Source organism: Pocillopora damicornis, chromosome 5, assembly GCF_964200805.1.
Source record: "Pocillopora damicornis chromosome 5, jaPocDami1.2, whole genome shotgun sequence".
Taxonomy (NCBI): domain Eukaryota; kingdom Metazoa; phylum Cnidaria; class Anthozoa; order Scleractinia; family Pocilloporidae; genus Pocillopora; species Pocillopora damicornis.
Genome location: NC_142674.1, coordinates 5,899,200 through 5,918,026, shown reverse-complemented (window position 1 = coordinate 5,918,026; position 18,827 = coordinate 5,899,200). Strand labels below are relative to the sequence as shown.

At 37.0% G+C, this 18,827-nt stretch overlaps 1 protein-coding gene across 16 annotated transcripts; it reads left to right on the top strand.

The window, feature by feature from the left end:
* Positions 1–1,927: 1,927 nt before the first annotated feature.
* Positions 1,928–18,707, top strand: LOC113682998 (allatostatin-A receptor). Of its 16 annotated transcripts, XM_089208358.1 has the most exons (7): positions 1,928–2,195; positions 2,287–2,373; positions 4,619–4,742; positions 5,312–5,449; positions 7,648–7,841; positions 15,801–15,891; positions 16,291–18,707. In XM_089208358.1, the coding sequence occupies exon 7, from the start codon at positions 16,306–16,308 to the stop codon at positions 17,242–17,244; it is 939 nt and encodes a 312-aa protein (XP_089064484.1). In that variant the 5' UTR covers positions 1,928–2,195; positions 2,287–2,373; positions 4,619–4,742; positions 5,312–5,449; positions 7,648–7,841; positions 15,801–15,891; positions 16,291–16,305; the 3' UTR covers positions 17,245–18,707. The 16 variants fall into 16 exon arrangements, with proteins under 16 accessions (XP_089064484.1, XP_089064485.1, XP_089064479.1 ...); XM_089208359.1 differs by lacking the exon at positions 5,312–5,449 and having other exon boundaries at positions 1,974–2,195; XM_089208353.1 differs by having other exon boundaries at positions 1,974–2,195; positions 4,619–5,449.
* Positions 18,708–18,827: the final 120 nt, after the last annotated feature.

Sequence of the window (18,827 nt, the reverse complement as noted above, 5' to 3'; positions counted from 1 at the left end):
AAAAACAAATCTTTACCACGTAAATAAATGTGTTTAGATAATCTAGATAACCATTGAACCTCTTGTATCGCATCGGAAATAACGTGTCTTGTTTTTGCCCAACTCTGTAAGCATGGAGCGGCAAACTTTGGTTCATCGTGTGGCTTAAGTGGTTTGGTACGACTGTCTTAATGCAATGACGAATGAAAACATCATTTGATAAGCTGCCACTTGTCTAAAGAGGTTTTTAAGTGAAAATGAGCTAATCTTGGCAAGGATGCCTATTTCACCTCGCTCAGGAGGATAAACCAAAAAATGGAAATTTGCTATTGGCATCGCAACACTTTTGGGAAGTTTTGGAGAAATGCAAAGGTAACATGTCAGTATCCTGATCATGATGTTGTCAGGAAGCGCATCCAAGGCAGAGATGTAATTACCTTGCACATGTCTCAGGACATTCAAAAGCTGTTTGGAGTTATTATTCCAGTTGAATCAGGTAGTCTTCAGTAACATTTTCTGTCATCTATTTTTGTCACGTGACATATCTGCTCGAAAAGAGAAGAAATTCTATGTTAGATGAAGGGTACTTAAGTACACATCACGTTGAAAAAAAATAGATCTATGTGTTAGTGCTTTTAATTGCAGATGGAAATATGTACAATGTTGCTTGATTGATAATCAATAATGTTTTTGTAGAAGATCAAATCACCTGACAACGCAATATACTTACTTATGTGTACGGTTCACAATTATTTGCGGTCAGTTTTCCTCAGTTTGTATGATTCTCATTAACCAGTATGATTAAATTTGCAGACTGAAACACCCCTTATTTGATTAAGAATAATGAAAGTAAACAGTGCATGTCGGTTTTTAATTCCTGATGGATGCTACTGGGCTGTACTTTAACTGAGAAATTTGCAATCGCTTACCTCAGCTCTCTGTGTCCCATGCCGTAAGAAGCAAAAAAAAAAGTTGATGATAGTGAGCCTTGGCTGAGACAATAAGAATCAGAGAAGAATCTACGGTCCCCAGAAACGCCACTTTTAAACACGAGACAACTAAGGTAAATTGAATTAAGTGCTATTTGTTTTATTAAAAACTATCGTTCAGATTATAAGATACACGAATAACTCTCCCCACCGATTTTTTCTTACATTCTGTTAATGAAAAGTTTCAATAATTATAAAGGCTTTCTTGTTGATCGTCTTAATAGTAACAGTTTCCAGGATCTAAGGGGAGCAAAAGAGAGAACAATTTTCTGTGTAGCTAGGTAAGGCGACATGCCGGCTTTGTACTCCTTCCGGCGTGATAACGATAATGATGACAACAGTGGGCAAAAAGCACCGTCCGCTAATGATGACGATTATCATAGTTATAAACAAATCTCAGTTATAGTCCTGAAAAAAAGTCTCAGGGGGTCCTTTGAACCATCCACTTAATCTCACCAGAAGTCAAAGTTGCCTACACCCATTCTAAGGTTCATGAAATTTTACGACGAATTTTCAATTCCGGTGTGTTGCACGCGCGACCATTGATAGAAAAAACCTGCACGCGCCATAATTTAAAAGAACGTGTCAGCGGAATGAATCAAATCTCTATCACTTTGCATACATTCTTGGGAGCAGCAAAAATTACTTAGGGCAAACATTCTAAGTATAGTGTTCATTCCGTGCAATGAGGCATAAATAAAAGGTTCTGGTGGAAAAGACACCTTATTTTTATACCTCTGATGACAAGCAAAAAGGTTATATGGGTACTCCGGTTAAAAATATATTGATAACTCTATTAATTAATACCAGCTCTAATTTAAAGGAGAAAGTTATGAGAATAAAATAAAAGTTGTCTGTACCACGAAGCATGCCTTCACTGTTTATACTGATAGTCCTAGAGCTTTTTGAGCATGTATTCGAATATCTTATGACGATAAGCCCGCCACCCACCCCACCCCGCGCTATGCTGTTTTCACTTAGCGGCTGGTCAGCGGTCACGTTTATGTAAATAGATCGATTCTTGATCACCGTTCTTGTCGATCGGAAAATCAAAATGCCAGCGTGATATTGCCGCGAAGATGAAGCAATTATGTTATTTGATTCGTACTTCACATTCGAGTCGAAGCTTGGGTGGCACAGGTTATTTCTTACGGTGGAATCGACGAGGGGAATTCGAACACTAGTTGTAGTGTTTGAATTGTTGAAAGAAATGGTGGCATGGGGATGGTAAGTTTGACGAACAATTTCAAATTTTGCCGCTTGAATTGAAAGTAAAGTTCATTTGAAATGCTTTCGTATGTATTTCTGACGGTTTTAGATCTACCTGCTTGATTTATATCGGTTACGCTTCATGTTGACAAGTTCCTCAAAATGGCGGCCAAACTTGGAGATTGCCGAAAATTAGGTAAGTTCACGGAGTTATAAAGTTCAGTAAAGGTCGGGCCGCAAAGTTTTTTTCTGTAGTTACCTTTTCTATGGCACCTACTTCCTAGCTATGTTAGTTGGATCAGTTAAGAACGCTTCACTTTTGCAAAAATTTACCTTGAATTTGATCGGTTTTGGCGTGTGTGATTTAAGCGAACCGATAAGGTGTCATTCAAGTCTTCCGGTTTCCTTAATTGACACGTGATGTTTACGAAAATCGCCTCGATAGATAAGATAGAGTTAATATCCATGGCTGTGGTATTTGTTTTTTGCTGAGTTCCGTTTTTTGTTGTAAATTGTCCTCCAAAGTTGTATGAAATTAAAGTCTTGAAAAGTGTCACGACAAGCCTGCGCTCGAGTGAAATTTAATTTTCGTAAAACTCCGAAAAATAAAGAGATCCGATCCAACTGATTGTGGTTTTAGTATAGGTACATGAATGTCTTACATTCGCATCGGTGAATCCCAGTATTCGTTTTCCTCGCGGTAAATGCAGGTAAAAAAATCATTTTTCGGCATCAATCGCTCGATTAACGCACGGCAAACAGCTTCTTTTCCTTTTGTTCATTGGCATTTTCCGAGTGTACAATAACGTATTCACCGTTCGCGAAATTCCAATGATATTTACAGACACCCACAAATTTTTCCTTGTACTCTTCAAAATTCATAAACCTAAACTAATTTCCAATGTATGATATTCCACAGCTATAAAACTATCCAAATAGGAGAAAAATATGTTATTATAAGGGCGGAATAATGAAGAATCTTTTTTCACATGCAAATGATTTGGATGAAGTTAGCAAAACCTTGTTCTTTGGCGCTAGGAAAAAAATACACATCAACATTTTTATTCGTACTTTTTTTTTTTCATAATTTGTAATTTCTTGATCTTGTTTGCAGCTTTGTTTAGTTTTCCATTTTCCGCCCGCACCTTTTTGTCTGCGTAAGAAATGCGACATGTTAATTTGGACTGTTTTAGTTGATTTTACTCTAAATCGTGAGACAAGTTATTGAACACTCATTTATTGTGTGACTACGAAGAACAAACACATGTTACCCTACACATCTTTAGATCAGCTTTGTTAAATGCATACGACATCCCACAGTGACAGCTGTCAAATGAACCACTCATAAATTGGTCATACTGTTTAGAATTCGGGAAAAAAACGTCTATACGTCAACATTTTCCTGTCATATTTCACCAGTTTCCTCAAAGCCCCGTGATTAAAATGTTAAGTAACCTAAAATCGAGATGGCTTCAACTGGCAGATTAATCCTTTATAAGAGTTAGCGGGACTGTAAAAAAAAAAAAAAATTGGGAAAATATATTTTCTTTTCACAGCTATGTTTCATTAATAGTTTCTTCAAAACCTCTCGACTTTAATGTTGATTAACCTAAAGTCGAAGCGCTAGCTTTAATACGCAGAAATCATCTTTAATTCATAAAAATTAAGAGCGAGCGGAACTGTGATGACGATGTTTGGGGAAAAACTATTTCACTTGTTCTGTCATGTTTCATTTATAGTCTCCTAAAAAACCTCCCAATCATAATGTTGAGTAGTCTAAAGTCAACAAGCTGACATTAGCAGAAATCGACAATGAAAGCTAATGGAACTATACAGAAGAATTTCTCCTAAGTTGCCTTAAGTTGACGAAAGAAAGAGGAATTTAATTTTTCTTCATATCTAGATATTTACTTTTCGCTTGGAGGATTCCTAATTTAACTACTCGGCCAGGGCGATTGGCGTCAAAACAATTGTTAGTTCCAGTGCCTAGTGCGGTAAATGGAAAGGCAGGAAATATTTAGTGGCTATTATTTTACAGGGGAATCGCTTTAATCGATTCGTCCTCGACAAAAGTTAGGTGCGAAACGCCTTTTGTTTCCACAATTTTGTGTTTTTCATACATCAAAGTCGTACGTCAATTAAATGACAGCTGTTGTAATATTAATTTTTTTGTAATACTGCAGGCTTTTATTGGAGCTGATTATGAAGTCTTCTTCCTGTATTTGCAGAAAAAAATATAGGTTTCTATTGAACCAAGGTCGTGGTGGTTTCCGACGTGGCGCCGTTGTAAAGAGTACTGTTTCTACAAATTTTCCTTATTTCTTTTTTACTCTTCTAAAACCTGCGCCTAATTTTGCATGCCATACTAAATGATCGTACAACGAAAAAACCGCTAGTCCGTTTACATGTATTATAGAAGGCCCGTGTTTGTTCATTGACAGGGGAAAATCTTTCGAAATAAGTTCCGCACGGACTGATGACACTAAACCCACACGCCAGCACGCAACATGCTGTAGTCTTCAACGCAGAAGCCAACTTTGATAGCGATTCCTGTGTCTTGAAGAGGTATGTGGTATAAGCTTTACTTTGAGCTTAAGAAAGGTAAACATCTGTTGTGTCGAGTCCCCATCACTTAAATTAATTCGTCCAACAAAATCGTGCAGTACAAATGGCAACTCTTAGTTCCAACGTGGAAGATTGCCTTTATTTCTCTTTAATTTTTCCGTCCTTCAGCATTCTTTCGTGCCATCATTGACCTGCAATGTGATAGGATATTGCTGATACTATAACGTACAATTATTAGGGGCCCTTAGCAGTCAGGAAGACAACGCCAAAGAAGAAGTCGCCTGAAAAATGAATTTATATTTTTATGTAGGATTTCGCGAATGCCTGCAGGTGTTCACCGCCTTTTCTTTTCGGTGCCATACCTTAACTTCAGCGTAGTGTTTGAGAGTAGCGTTACGTTCCAATAAAAACTCACATAGCCTCCGTTCTCAGACCACGCAAATTTAGGTGATTTCACATTCTTATTTTGAAAAGTTGAAGTTTTAAAACGCACGTGCTGAACCATTGTTCTGCCCAGTAGATTTTTCGCTTTGCCACTTTCTCGTTGCTGTTGTCGTTGTGGTTTGCAGGTCCCTGTCACTATCTCAACTGAGGGACTGATATCACATTTAACTAGATGATACATCAGATATTACGTCGGGTAGAACAGTGCGGGCTGAGTACGTAAGACTCTCACTCGACATAGATCTTAAACTAATTAATTTGAGGTAAGGAGGAGAAAAATAGAAACTATTGATATAGTAAGAACACCTTTCCATCGATATAATATGGTGTTCAGTCAAAGTATTTAACTATTAAAGTAACAGAAAAAAAGATGTCGATATAGTTAAATATTTTTAAGACAAATGCACCCATTTAAAGCAAAAAAGAAAATTTTGGGAAGGAGAGATGATAAATGTAAAGAAATAGATAAAATCTATTAAAAAAAAACAAAAACAAAAGAAAAATTGTGGTATGCGAATAACCATGATGAAGAACAGTGTGAGTGAGTGCAGTATAATTATTTTGGTATTGAATTGGAAAGAAACTGTGATCAGAGGAAAATCACAAAAAAAATATATTTTTTAGAAATAAAGGTGTAACACAGAAGCTCCCCAGCAAAGAAAATCCTCTTGAATAATTTATTCAAAATCAACAGTAGATCGATAGAAAGTCGTTCTTTAGCAGTTTTTGTGGGTGTCGTTTTTATCTTTTTCTACCTGTTGTTTTGTTCCTATTGGATAACACATAACTTTATTTTTTGTTCATTCACTTACCACGATGGTTTGTTCAGGCGATTAAGAAGAAGAAAAAAAGCAAAAAAGTAAGCATCGAAATACGGAACTGTAACAGACACTCAAATAGCGACTTTGCAAGAGAGCCTTCTTTCCTCGCGTCAAAATTGTTGAAAACCTATTAAGGCAGTTTCACTTCTGCATTGTAACTGGAACATAGTTTTGTAGACATTCAAGAGGCATGCTGTGAGATTTGCGGTATTCCCAGATCGTAGGGGTTTTTTAATCAAAGGCTTTTGGAAGTTGAACCAACACTTTCGAGTTAAAAATAAATTAATTAAAAAAACATGCTAATATCACAGAGGTTTCCAAAAAGAAAAGCAACTTAAATTGAAATTAAAACACACATCGCTTGTTATCAATAGGGTTATAAAACATTACTTTCATTCCATAAGTGGTTCGACATGAGTAACATAACAAGAGAAATAATTATGAGGATTTTTGATAACTTTTCAAGCAGCCGGACATTATCACGCAACGATGCGCTGGAAAACAAGAGAAAAGATTATTTTTTTTCATGACAGTAAAAATCTTGACTCCAATAAGTTGGCTGAAACTCAGACAGTTCAGTATTTGACCTTCATATGGAAATAGAATTTTTCAAACCAAATTGCAAGCGTTTTGTAGATAGGTTCGTGGGGAGAATTTCAAAGTTTAGGATGGGAAATTAACTAATACAAGTGTAATCGGACAAAAATCAATATTTGGTTTGCTTGATGCACTTGGCCAGTGTATGCATTTTGTGAGGTTAGCGATGTATTTATACGTGACGCGTGACTAAGCACAAGGTTTAAATATGACGCGTGAATTTTGCAAAACGGCAAGGTTTGGTGACATTTTGGGTTTCCCTTTTCAAAACTCGTGTCGCGTGAAATACTGTTTAAAATGCAAACGCTGTGACAAATGAAGTTTTTGTTGCGAGCGAGCGTAGCGAGGAAACCATTGAGTATCTGTGGAGGTAAGAGAAACCAAAAATTCGTGGGTGAAAAATCCTTACATTTCGCATGTTATATGTTTACGGCTTATTTTTGTACTTTTGTATATTTTTCGTTATTCGGTTATTTTTGAAGAGCATTACATAATGAATAAACCACCCCTTGATTTCTTTCCTTCATTAATATGCCATACCCCACAGGCTCAAAGTACATTTAGTTTACCTTGCAGCACTGCACTTTCTATCAGAAACTGCTGGTTCTAAAATTTATGCGTGAAGCCTTCTTTGCTGCCGTCTTTTGTTCGTCGTCTGCTCTTTCATTAGAATTTTCTATACTAAAACAGCTTGTTCTGTACTTTGTCCTCAAAAATACATCAGGGAATGCTCTAGCGACAACAGGTAATAATTCGTGACCAGTTATTTTGGCGGCTTCCTGTCACGTCATAAAAATTGCTAATGAGGTAGCATGATATTTCATATTTCACTTACTTCATACCTCAGCGTGCGGTTTTGAACTGCAATGGGTATAGAAAATTTGACTCTGTTTACTAACATGATACAGTTAGCTTACTAAGTTATTTACTACTAACGCCAAGCAGGTGATAATTGTAGATATTTCCGCTGCAGTGTGAACAAGACTTATTTACCGAAGAGATGAACGGCATTATTCATTTCAAATGTTGATTCCCCTCCACAGACGATACGTCAGTGCAGTTCTACATATCTCGTGCCGTGTTTAACACCCATCCTGCCAGTAAAACATCACTAATATAAACTCGTTGTTGTATTCACAAAGTGATTCGTGAATTATCATTGGAATTTGACGGAACTACAGCAAAAGGACAGTCCGGAAGTTATGCAACAAAGCTTCAATTGATAGTCAGCTGTACGGTAAGGAAACATTTTCATGTGTTTCTGTTTGCATGCCTTGCTAGTCTAGCAAGTTTCCCTCTTAAGAACACTTTCAACCAACGAGTAAGTGAAGTATGAATTTTATCGATGAAGTAATTCAGCTTCTAATTACAATATACCAGCTGTAAATTTAAACTATTGTTTCTAAATCGAACGCGCGTCTATGCGACTATGCTTCAATCTCTCTGTGTCTCAGGTCTTCATTAAAGAAAATAAGAACTAATCGTGCCTATGCTTGTCGAAAATGTGGAAATCACGCACCTTATAAGAAAGGTAAACCTATAGCCTCAAGTACACAACTTTATGAAACTTTCTACCTGAAAACCTCATTTGTGAAATGCAAATTTTTGAATCAGTTCTCAGAATCTTGTTCTATTGTTAAGAAAAGGTTGTCATCACATACCATATTGATTCTCTGACCCTGATATTGACCCTTGCAAACTCTGTGCCCCCAATTGCGTTACACAGCTTGGTTTCGTTTCGTTTCGAGTAGTGCATCTTGATATGTTCTCAGTTTGAAAAATTGGGATTTTCTTCAAGAACTTTTGAGTCTTTGTGTAACACAGGTGTAATTTCTGGAGGTAATCCGTGCGTGATAAGAGAGTTTTGGGATCGGGATGTTTAAGAGTCAGGACGGCAACCGCGGAAGGTGTCGTCGATCAAAAAATTAATTTCGCGAATAGCTGAATGTGTTAGGACGCCACACTTCAACTTCAGCATAACATATTTGAGCAGCGTTGAGTTCCAAATTAAGACTTAGATAATTTGTCGCTGAGAATTCCCCTCTCATACCACAAAATTTCACGTTACAGTTATGCAGATGAATTTAAACGCACGCACTGAGCTATTTTTCTGGGCCCAGTTGTAGAAAGGGCGGATAACACTATCCAACGGATAAGTAATAGCATAACGTATGGCGTTATCCTCCGGATGGAGATTTGCCCAGTGAATAGCGTTATCCAATCCTCGAACAACCGGGGCCTGTCCATTAGATCTCTTGTTTTGCCACGTCTTGGTTGCCTTCACCGCCGTGGTTTGCTCAGGGTTCTTATCTATAATGGTCGCAATTGAGTAAAAACGTCGGTCGTCAAAAAGTAAAGATTTCTACCGTAAGTCGTCAAAGATGCAAATCAGTATCAACCTTTAAGGCACAGCTGAACGAATGCAACATCTTGCAACATTGTTGCGCGCAACGTGATGCACACGTTTGGCCACTCAGTAGCAACATATTGCAAGATGTTGGATGGTGTTGGATCAAGTTTGAAAATTTTTGTGGCAACATTTTTTAATGTTGCAAGATGTTGTACGCGTTCGGTCAGGTCCTTCACAACATCTCACAGCACGATCCAACAATGTTGCACGATGTGTTGAAATGATACGTGCCTTTGACTGGGCCTTTAAACAGTTTAAAAAATCTCCATATTTTAGCCGCTTGCTAAACTACTCACAACAATTTTGGATCTGGAAGAATGTTTACAATGGTAACTAGTCTCCAGACTTCAAAAACTGCTCAGTTCGTCGTCATTTTCATTGATTTTTGTCTAGAAAACCGGTAATTTGAAAATATTTTGATATTTAGCTTAATACTTTAAAATTAAAGATAGCTGACTTCATTAATGAAACGAATGAAAAAGAATCATAAATGCGCGTGAGAAACGAACGTAACATTCAGATAGAAGAAAATCCTAAAAGTGCGCGAGATACTAACGTAACAATCCAATGAAAGCCAAGAATCCTAAAAGTGTGCGAGGTACTAACACGTTAACGCAACAATCGGATGAAAGAGAACCTAATGTTGCGCGAGGCAGGTACTAATTCAATGAAAGCCGAGAATCCTTAAAGTTCACAAGATACGAACTAACTTTCCGATGAAAGAGGCTCTTAAATGTGCGCAAGGTACAAACGTAAAAATTGAATGGAACTGAATCCTGAATATGGCATGGCGCGAGGGAGGTACCAACGTAACAATCCACTAAAAGCTGAGAATCCTTTAAGTGTGCGAGGTACTAGCGTGTTAACGTCACAATCAGATGAAGGAGAACCTAATGTTGCGCGAGGCAGGTACTAATTCAATGAAAGCTGAGAATCCTTACAGTTCACAAGATGCGAAATAACTTTCCGATGAAAGAGGCTCTTAAATGTGCGCAAGATACAAACGTAAAAATTGAGTGGAACTGAATCCTGAATATACATGACAATTGACGTAAAAATCGAAGGAAAGATAATCCTAAAAGTGCACGATATACTAAAGTAACAATCCAGTGACTGAGAATCGTTAATGTGCACGATATAATGACGTAATAATCCAATGAAAGAAAATCCTTAAAGTATATGAGATACTAATGTAGCAAGCAGAAGGAAGGGAATCGGAAAGTGCTCGGGATGCTAACGTAGCAATCCGATGAAAAGGAATCCTAAAGGCGTGGAAGGGCTAACGCAAGATTCCACTGAAATCCGGAGAATCTTAAAAGTGCACAAGATACTGACGTAACAATCGAATGTGATTCAATCCTAAAATGCGCAAGATACTGACGTAACATTCATTTTTAATAATTAAAAAAAACTTAATATTTATTTTAATACGTAGAAAATATTTCCGATTAAACGTCAACCATTAAAGGCGCTGATAGTTTGCCATCAATCGTCAAAAGCCTTAAAAATAAACCGTCAGCCGTCAAAGTTATCGATCCCTATTGAGGTCCTCTAGATTGAGTCTCGTGAAACCAAAACCACATTAATCACAACGGCTAATCAAAGGAGAGGAAAATTGATTGTTGGTACAATGGCGGTACTATTGATTTAGGTTCCTTTATTAGAACAAAAATACCTTTGGTTACGATCATTTTTCCTCAAGGTATGACGTAATCATACTACGTAGGGTGTTTGCATATGGACGAAAGAATACATGTTATCAACATGACCCAAAGTCGTCTGTCGTATCACGGCCGTTTGCTAAAGTGATCAGTGTCATTTTTCCTTCTATTTCCTCCATCCTTGATGAAAACATACCTGTGTGGACCTCACAAACGAAGAGCAAACGTGTAGAAGGATACCCAACTGGAAAAGGACGGGCTTCAAAGTCTTAAATAGACGGTGACTTAGGTTCCAATGATAAATATGGAAAAATGTTATCTCAGTGGCGAAGAAATTATTTAAAAGTAAAAAACCACAAAAATCTGATTTGAAAACTTTCTGAACGGGACTCATAACATGGATTCTTATGATAAAAATATATCTGATCAGCTCAAAATTGTACAAGGAAAAGGCAGCTGTAAATTCACGTTCGGCCACTCCGGTAAAAGACCTATGTTTTTCTCCTCGGGATGGCCGTTGATGATAGAACTGTTCAACGGTAATTTCATCCCTTCCGTTTTGCCTCAGGCAATGTATTCCAAGGAGATCTTGTGGCCATATGGCCTCAAAATTTGAGGTTTAATTCGAATCTGATGACAGGCACAACAGCGGTAATCTTCCAAAATCGTTTGCTGACCTCAAAACCCGGTGAGCTACCTGGTTCATGAGCACAACATTCGCCAATTCTCAAGACACGGATTAGCGAGGATGATAAACTTTTTTAAGCGTTCATGATCAGTTATTTAACCGACAGAATCTTTACATTGTTTCTCATTAACTAAAACTCATCAACGGTAAGTACTCCATGACAAGTTTTGGTTAAACAGAGAATAGCATTAAGATCAAACCGAATCACGATGAAAGTTAATTTTTTTGTATTCGCAGCGAAGGATCTAGAGCGCTGCTCTTAAGGGCGTGAGTGAATTCTTACAATTAAACAAACATTACGTTCTTTCAAGAATGACTCATGTAATTACCATTTTTCCTGACAAGGACTTCCGCTTTAGAGGCATCTCTACAGGCATACATCAAAATCACTTCTGCTCACGTCCTTCCTTGAGCTGAGAATTTATCACATTAACTTCCGTGGAATGATAATCAGCAATGTTATATCAGGAAATTACTCAATTATTATGGATCCACACTAGATTTGGAACTTTTTTGCTTTGTAGAAAATTCCGCGTAAATCGGAATTATTGTTTATGAACTTCCTCATAATGAATCATATTTTTCATGCCAAACTTCCTTAGGAAATCGCTATTTTGAGGTTGAACGGAACCGATGGCTGCACAGCAAAGAACCTCTGTTTGTACCTAGCAATTAAAGTTAATGATCTGTGTATTTGCTAAAAAACAGTGATAATCAATGATAAAGGATTCCTTCAAGAAAAGGAAATGGTGGAAGAAAATCTTTGGAACGAAGGGACTCGACAATTGATTTTCAAATCTCTCTTCCTTAATTTTCCGAAGAGAAGATAGAAAGGTGGAGATAATTTTGTCACACCTCCCAGCAGTCAATTGGCTTAGCACCTCTGTTAAAACTGCTGAGAGGACTACTAACTGTTTTATTTGCTGATTGCATGTTTTTTCCTTCGTTCTTCGGGAACATATTTTGTTCTTCGATACGACTGACAAATCCGGACCTTTTTAATAGATCTCATGTTCATACAGCAGAAATTTCACATGGAATGAATAGAAGTAATTTCCAATTTTTTAAACTTGTTGAGGTTAAAAACGAGGGGAGTGACATGAAGATGACTCGTGGATGAATATACAAATAGTACGGACGGAAATGTAGCATTGAAATATATAACCTGGAGTCTTCTCGGTATTTGAGTTCACAAATTGAAAATGGAGTTGTTTATGAGATCATCTTCCGATGTTTTCATCAGTTGTGGTTACTACTGTTTGTGTAGGAAACAGCTGCCTTTATTTGAAATACAAAATTTGCATTCAGCAACAATTTTCTGTACATTTTTTTTAACTCATTTAAGTGTTCGGAAAATGAATGGAAATAATATATTACCATAAACTATTCAGTAAAAACAAGTTATAATAAGGAAGTTGATCATTTTCTATTCCTTTTGGTGGTCTTATCCTTTTGGCAGTCTTATCTTACTTATTGCGATCGTAAACTACTTGACATTGAGGAAGATGTTTCTATGTAAACTACGATTTGCGGCTAAATATTGGAACATTTTCAATATATTGCGAAAAGATGTTCAATTACAAAGAAAATGACTTTATCTAATAAAAATTGATCCCGTACAGTAATTTCTTGGAAATAACCCTTCTCATATTTTTAGCCTCTTTCATATTCTTGTTTTGTTAAGTTAATTCCATGTCGAATTCCCGATTAAGAAAATAGTTATCAAATTTTTATTTAGCGCGCTCGACCGCTTCTCATTAGAGGTGACCTCAGATGTAAACAAGTGATACTTTTCATCCTCCGCCCTAAATTTATAATCAGGTAACTTGTACGAAAAGCACCTAGCTCCTTTAAAGGCAGTAACTTGGGTACGCTCTTTCTTCTCCGAATTTTATGTTGTTATGTAACAGTCTTCGAGTGCTATTTTCCCTTAAGATATCTTTTTAAAGTATGATTCTGATTCTGTCAGTAAGTTATTATACTTTTTATATTGTCAATCTTGTTTTTGTTTTGCCTGACCTTGACCGTAAGAGTAAATAATTTAAGGTAGAAAATGATTTTGTAAAGCGTCAACATCTCGTAGGTACATACTTAGCATGCAGGAACTGTATCTCCTAAGTTAACGTGATTCGCTAACTAAGTGAGAATTGATGACGATACAGGAAGATTGACAGCTTAGTAAGTGTCACCTTTATAAGCTGGTGACCAGCATTCTCACTCAGATCTGAGCTGGTTCCTAAGGCAATAAGTTATGCATATAACACCTTGGAAGCTCGTTTAGAAAAAAAAAATTAAGCAACGAACAGAAAACTGACCACGATAGAAAGATTGCTTCTATAAATTGTTTTGGTCTTCAGAGGTGTTTGCAGTTTGAATATCAGATGGCCCGTTCTTGATCGTGATCAGGACATCAATGATTAAAATCCTAACGATGAGTAACTGAATGGTTTTGGCGAACTTAATAATTCAACTTACGTCACTTGCAACATTTTTTGCTTGGAACTGATGCAAGCAAATGATAACTTTCTCGCAATTGCGGAAATCCCTGGAAACGTTTCTGCAAATGTTGTTTATTTCTCGAGAAACGACTATTTCCCATCGAGGATTACGTTAAATATTACCGAGATTTGAGATCAGTGAGGCAGCGCAAAAAAGTAAATTCCGTCAAAATAACCGGATAAAAAGGTAGTTTGTCTGAAATCAATGGCAAACAAGGAGGAAAATTATAATCATAGATATCGGACAAAAGAGAGCTCAAAGCTGCGTTCAGAGCAGTCAATCATAAGACTTGAACGTTGTTACTTTTGGTACAGATTCTATAGAATTTTCTTCTAGTTCACCGCCATAACACGTCTTATCAAACGGTGAGCAGATAAATACATTTTATCACATAAAATACGGTGTTATACTAGGATTTCCACGTCAATCGCACAGCTCGGGCAAGTTAATGAATGAGTGTCGATAACAAAGTCGCCTTCACCATTCTCAATCCAAGGTTGTTTGTCGAAATATTTTTGGATTATGACCACTGAAACACTGAAAAATCCGTATCGCTTACAGACAGTGACGTTCAAACTTTCCTAGGAGGGGAAGGAAACCAAAATAAATGCGAAAAGAAAACCGAAAATTACGTATTCAGTACCTTTGATAATGGCATATCTCGCCGCTGAGAACGAAAATCGACAACTGGGAGATTTGCTACAGTCCGCTTTTGGCAGTTTAAAGATTTCTTCTATCTGTAAGGACCAAGTCAAAAACTGAGAATTTTATATATTGAAAATTAGGCCCATTGTTCGTTTTTGTAGTGACTCAAAGCACGTTTTCATCTTGAGTGCGCCAACGCACTTTACGATTTTTATTTGGGGATTGTCGATCCTTAGATTTTCAGCCATTGATAAAGTCAACTTTGCTTATCAGTTAACTGGGGGCTATTGTGTTTATATGATTAAGAAAATAATGTATGCTTCCCATGTAGATATGAAATTACTCCTTTCGTGTTCAGCTAGAAATCTCACTGGTTAGGTATCAAGTTAAACGTGCGCCTAAGTATTATTTTCTATATCCACCACATATTTCAGGCCGCTGGTTATCGTTTAGGCATTATGAAAAGATATTTTACATTCGCAAAAAGGTGAACAAAGACTTTAGCTCGACATCTAATAAATAATGACCCATTAGACCACTTTCTGAAAATCAAAATTATTATTTGATTCTCACGAACTTTGCGTTTCTTGTATCAGAAGATTACGCTGTACCCGAGGCTCGTGAAAATTTTTCCAGTATAGAGAAATTCATTGCGCGCGTGGCAACAATACCACAAAGTACTCGCTTAACTATGAAAGTTTGTTTTAGTTTTTAGGTCAGCGTGTTCACTTGTATGTATCTCATACAATATGATTCTTCCAGGCGACCAATACGAACACTGTAATTGTAATTCAAACACATGCCAATATGCATTTGAAGAAAAAACAAGCACACAAACAAAAACTCAAAAGCGGCAAAATTATTCCTAACCGCACACTTTAAACTTTCCAAGTCTATGCAACCACCCGCAATAGGAGAAAAGCGAACTCTAGCCAACATAAATTGCCTAAGTAGATTTAAGTACGCTTGCAATTTTTACGCGCTTATAAAAAATATTCCATAAATGGCTGGTATAACTAGAATATTATTTTCGGTAAGTGAAAAAAGGAAACCCTCCAGGGTTCATTTTGCACGTTTTACTGGTTAAAAGTGTATTAAAAAAGAGTATATATGTATATTAAGATGTTTATCACAGAAGAATAACAAGGCCCGGCATGTCAGAAAAGAGCTTCAATATTATTATATGAAAGTGGAACTGATACAGACTTACACTTTCTCTTTCACTTTTACTTTAAATTTCTCTCTCGCTTTCTCATCTGGGTAAAATTTGACGAACACTTGTATTTTTTCCAGAGCCGAGACAAATTGTTTTCTTCCAAGGGTATCAGCATGAAATTCGTGCCCTGAGCGAAAAGTGGAACAAAATTTTTATGTTTACCTGCAGGTAAGGAAAAAGGATTTATCTACTTTGATTATACAGGGACGACAAAGCAATAAATGTAATGGTTTACAATTTGAATATTCTCTTCTATTTAGTGATAACGAAGACAGGAAATTGCTAGTCAAGAAATTTGTATTAAATTTCCATTAAACCAATTTCCTGCACCCCAACGATGTAATCGTCGACAGGTTGTTTCAGAGATTCTTAGATTATCACAATTAGAAAAAAGCAAACATTAATTGAAACTAAATTAAATGGAATTGCTAATGACACCATAAAAAGAAAAATTTTCTGTTCTGTCCCCTGAGAATAGATACACAAACCGTGATAGTTGTACGAAAGTGAAAAAGAAGCATCTCGAGGTTAAATAAGAGTTTAAATTTGTCATTTTTTTATACACAGAGCTTGGATTCAAATATGGAATTGGGTTTCACCTTGGTATATGTCGTTACTATGATCGTTGCTTTGCAAGGAAACATTTTGCTGATTTACATCGTCTGGAGGAAACGTGAGACAAGAACTTTGACTAGTTTCTTGTTTGTCAATATGGCGATTGCCGATTTACTGATTGCAGTATTTCAGATGCCCTTCTCCATGGCGCACTTCTACGTCTCTGAATTCACTGGTGCGGTCGGGAATCTATTCTGCCGATCTGTAATGTATCTTGTGAATGTGTCCATGACAGCCTCGATCTTCAGCCTTGTCGTGATGGCATTCGATCGATATTTTGCTGTTATACACCCTTTGAGGCGAATGATTTGGTTCCGAAGAGCCAAAATTATTCTACCAGTCATTTGGATCGCATCCTGGACCTTAATGGTCGTCACGCCATTTTCTTACATGGCCAAGGATAGTCATGGAAAATGCTTTTATACAGAAGAACATATCCCGCGGGTGCCCTTTTGGACTTACCTACTGCTCATCAACTACATCATACCTCTTGCCATCATCTCTGTCCTGTCCATCGTAATTGCGCGAAAGATATGGTTCCACGAAATTCCTGGTCAACTTGAATCTTCCAGACTCCAGCCAGATGAACAGATTCCAAGGAAAAAAGTTGTTCGAACGCTCATTATTGTTGTGGTGGTTTTTGCGGTGTGCTGGTTTCCCATGCAAATTCTTCAAATGAACCTTGCAGTGACAGCTGGAATGACTTGGCACCCTATTGCTATCTACTCTATCTATTGGCTTGGTCAAGCTAACAGTGCCATAAACCCCTGGCTGTACATCGGTCTTAGTGGAAAAATGAATGCAGCTTTCAAAAGAATGATCCGATGCCACGGGCAGGGTAATAATTTGTCACACAGACCATCTACCGCGACTTTACGTTCAAATACAGCCGTTACCACAGTATGAAATCCTCCAGCAGCTTATGATTGAGCTGATGAAAGCATTGCAGATGACATTTTCTAGTTAAACGATTGCAGGCTTGAATGCACATGCTCCATCCAGGATTAGATGAGGTGAAGGAGAAAGTGTATTAGGATCTATAGACGAAGGCAAGGCCATCAATTGAGCGCTGCGCCTCAATATAGATTGAAACTTTAACTCCCTAGCTTGATATAATGGGGCAGAAAATATCATTTCCAGTGCAAGTTATTTACTTCATGAACGGAAATAGTCAAAAAAGAAGTCATCACTGTTAAATAAGGAACAACATTAATTTGTTTTGACAAATGTTTTGACTCCTTTACCAGAAAGACAGAACCGACGAGATGGCTTTTTTTCTCTAGATAATGACTAAATTCAAATATAAAAATTGTATTAAGGTTATTATTATCAATGTCTGACAGCAATTGCCTGATTTGAAATGCAGATTTCTTCTTTCTAAGGTTAACCGTGACCTTTAATGCAACGACCATAACGATCGTTTTTTTTCATTTAACAACGTTTATCCTTAAGCTGATTGACTACTACACCGCTTTTTTCAAAATTTTTCCTTTTGTTACAGAATAACGTCGTTTCCTAACGGCGTTCAACTTAACGTGTTTACATTCTTTTAAAAACGATATTGTCAAAAAGTGTCTCAGTCGCAATTCTAACTTAACAACTCATAACTTCATATGAGTCAGCAGGGATGTTTTGATTCTGTGGTTAAAACGTTACAGAAAGCTGACTAACCAGGACCACTTTGCCATCAACTGCTCGTTAGAAAGCAATATTATCTAGAACGGTTCGTTCGTACATTTTTAATTCTTAAAGTTCTGGTTTACCTTTATAAAATGAATTCAGAGTTTTCGAAAAATGAAACAAATAAGATATTTTGTTCAAATTCACACATACTTTTTATTGGGCGCTGTTTTTAGAGTAAATTTCGCGGATGCTGTTTACCTGTATCAAAACTTTACCACATTGTACGTCAAAAGTGCCCAAAATTCAGAATCTCGTGATACAAGCCGGTAGTCGAACGAGTGTAAATATGGCCGACATCTTCCCCGTAGCGATAATGCTTCTTCTTGCTTTTTACCTAACATTGTATTTTTTAAAAGCGTGGGGTAAAGAAAATAAGCAAAATTTGTTCCAGAAAATGCAATCTTTTTACCGGGTACTGCTTTTTATTTTTAGATATTTAGATTTTTGAATGCTGGGTTAGTCTGCATTTAAAAAAAAGTTATTCATTTAAAACGTTAAAGAAACCAAATATTGTGCGTCAGTGCTGCCCCGGATGTAGGAATTTTGCGTTTACTTTTATTTATTGGCCAAAATTGACTATAGCGTGAAAGCCTTGTAGTTCACATAAACGTCAGCTGTAATAAACATGATCCGGCTTATTCACCCATGGAAATTACGCAAAATATGACAATATATAAAGATTCAAATTGTTCATGCTGTGATCGCTCCAAGGAGGTCAGTATGCCAAAGAAGGGGCTAATTAGAGTGGAGAAGGGTGCTTATGAAAAACTCACAGAAAGCCACAATAGGAATCATATTTCTTTTGT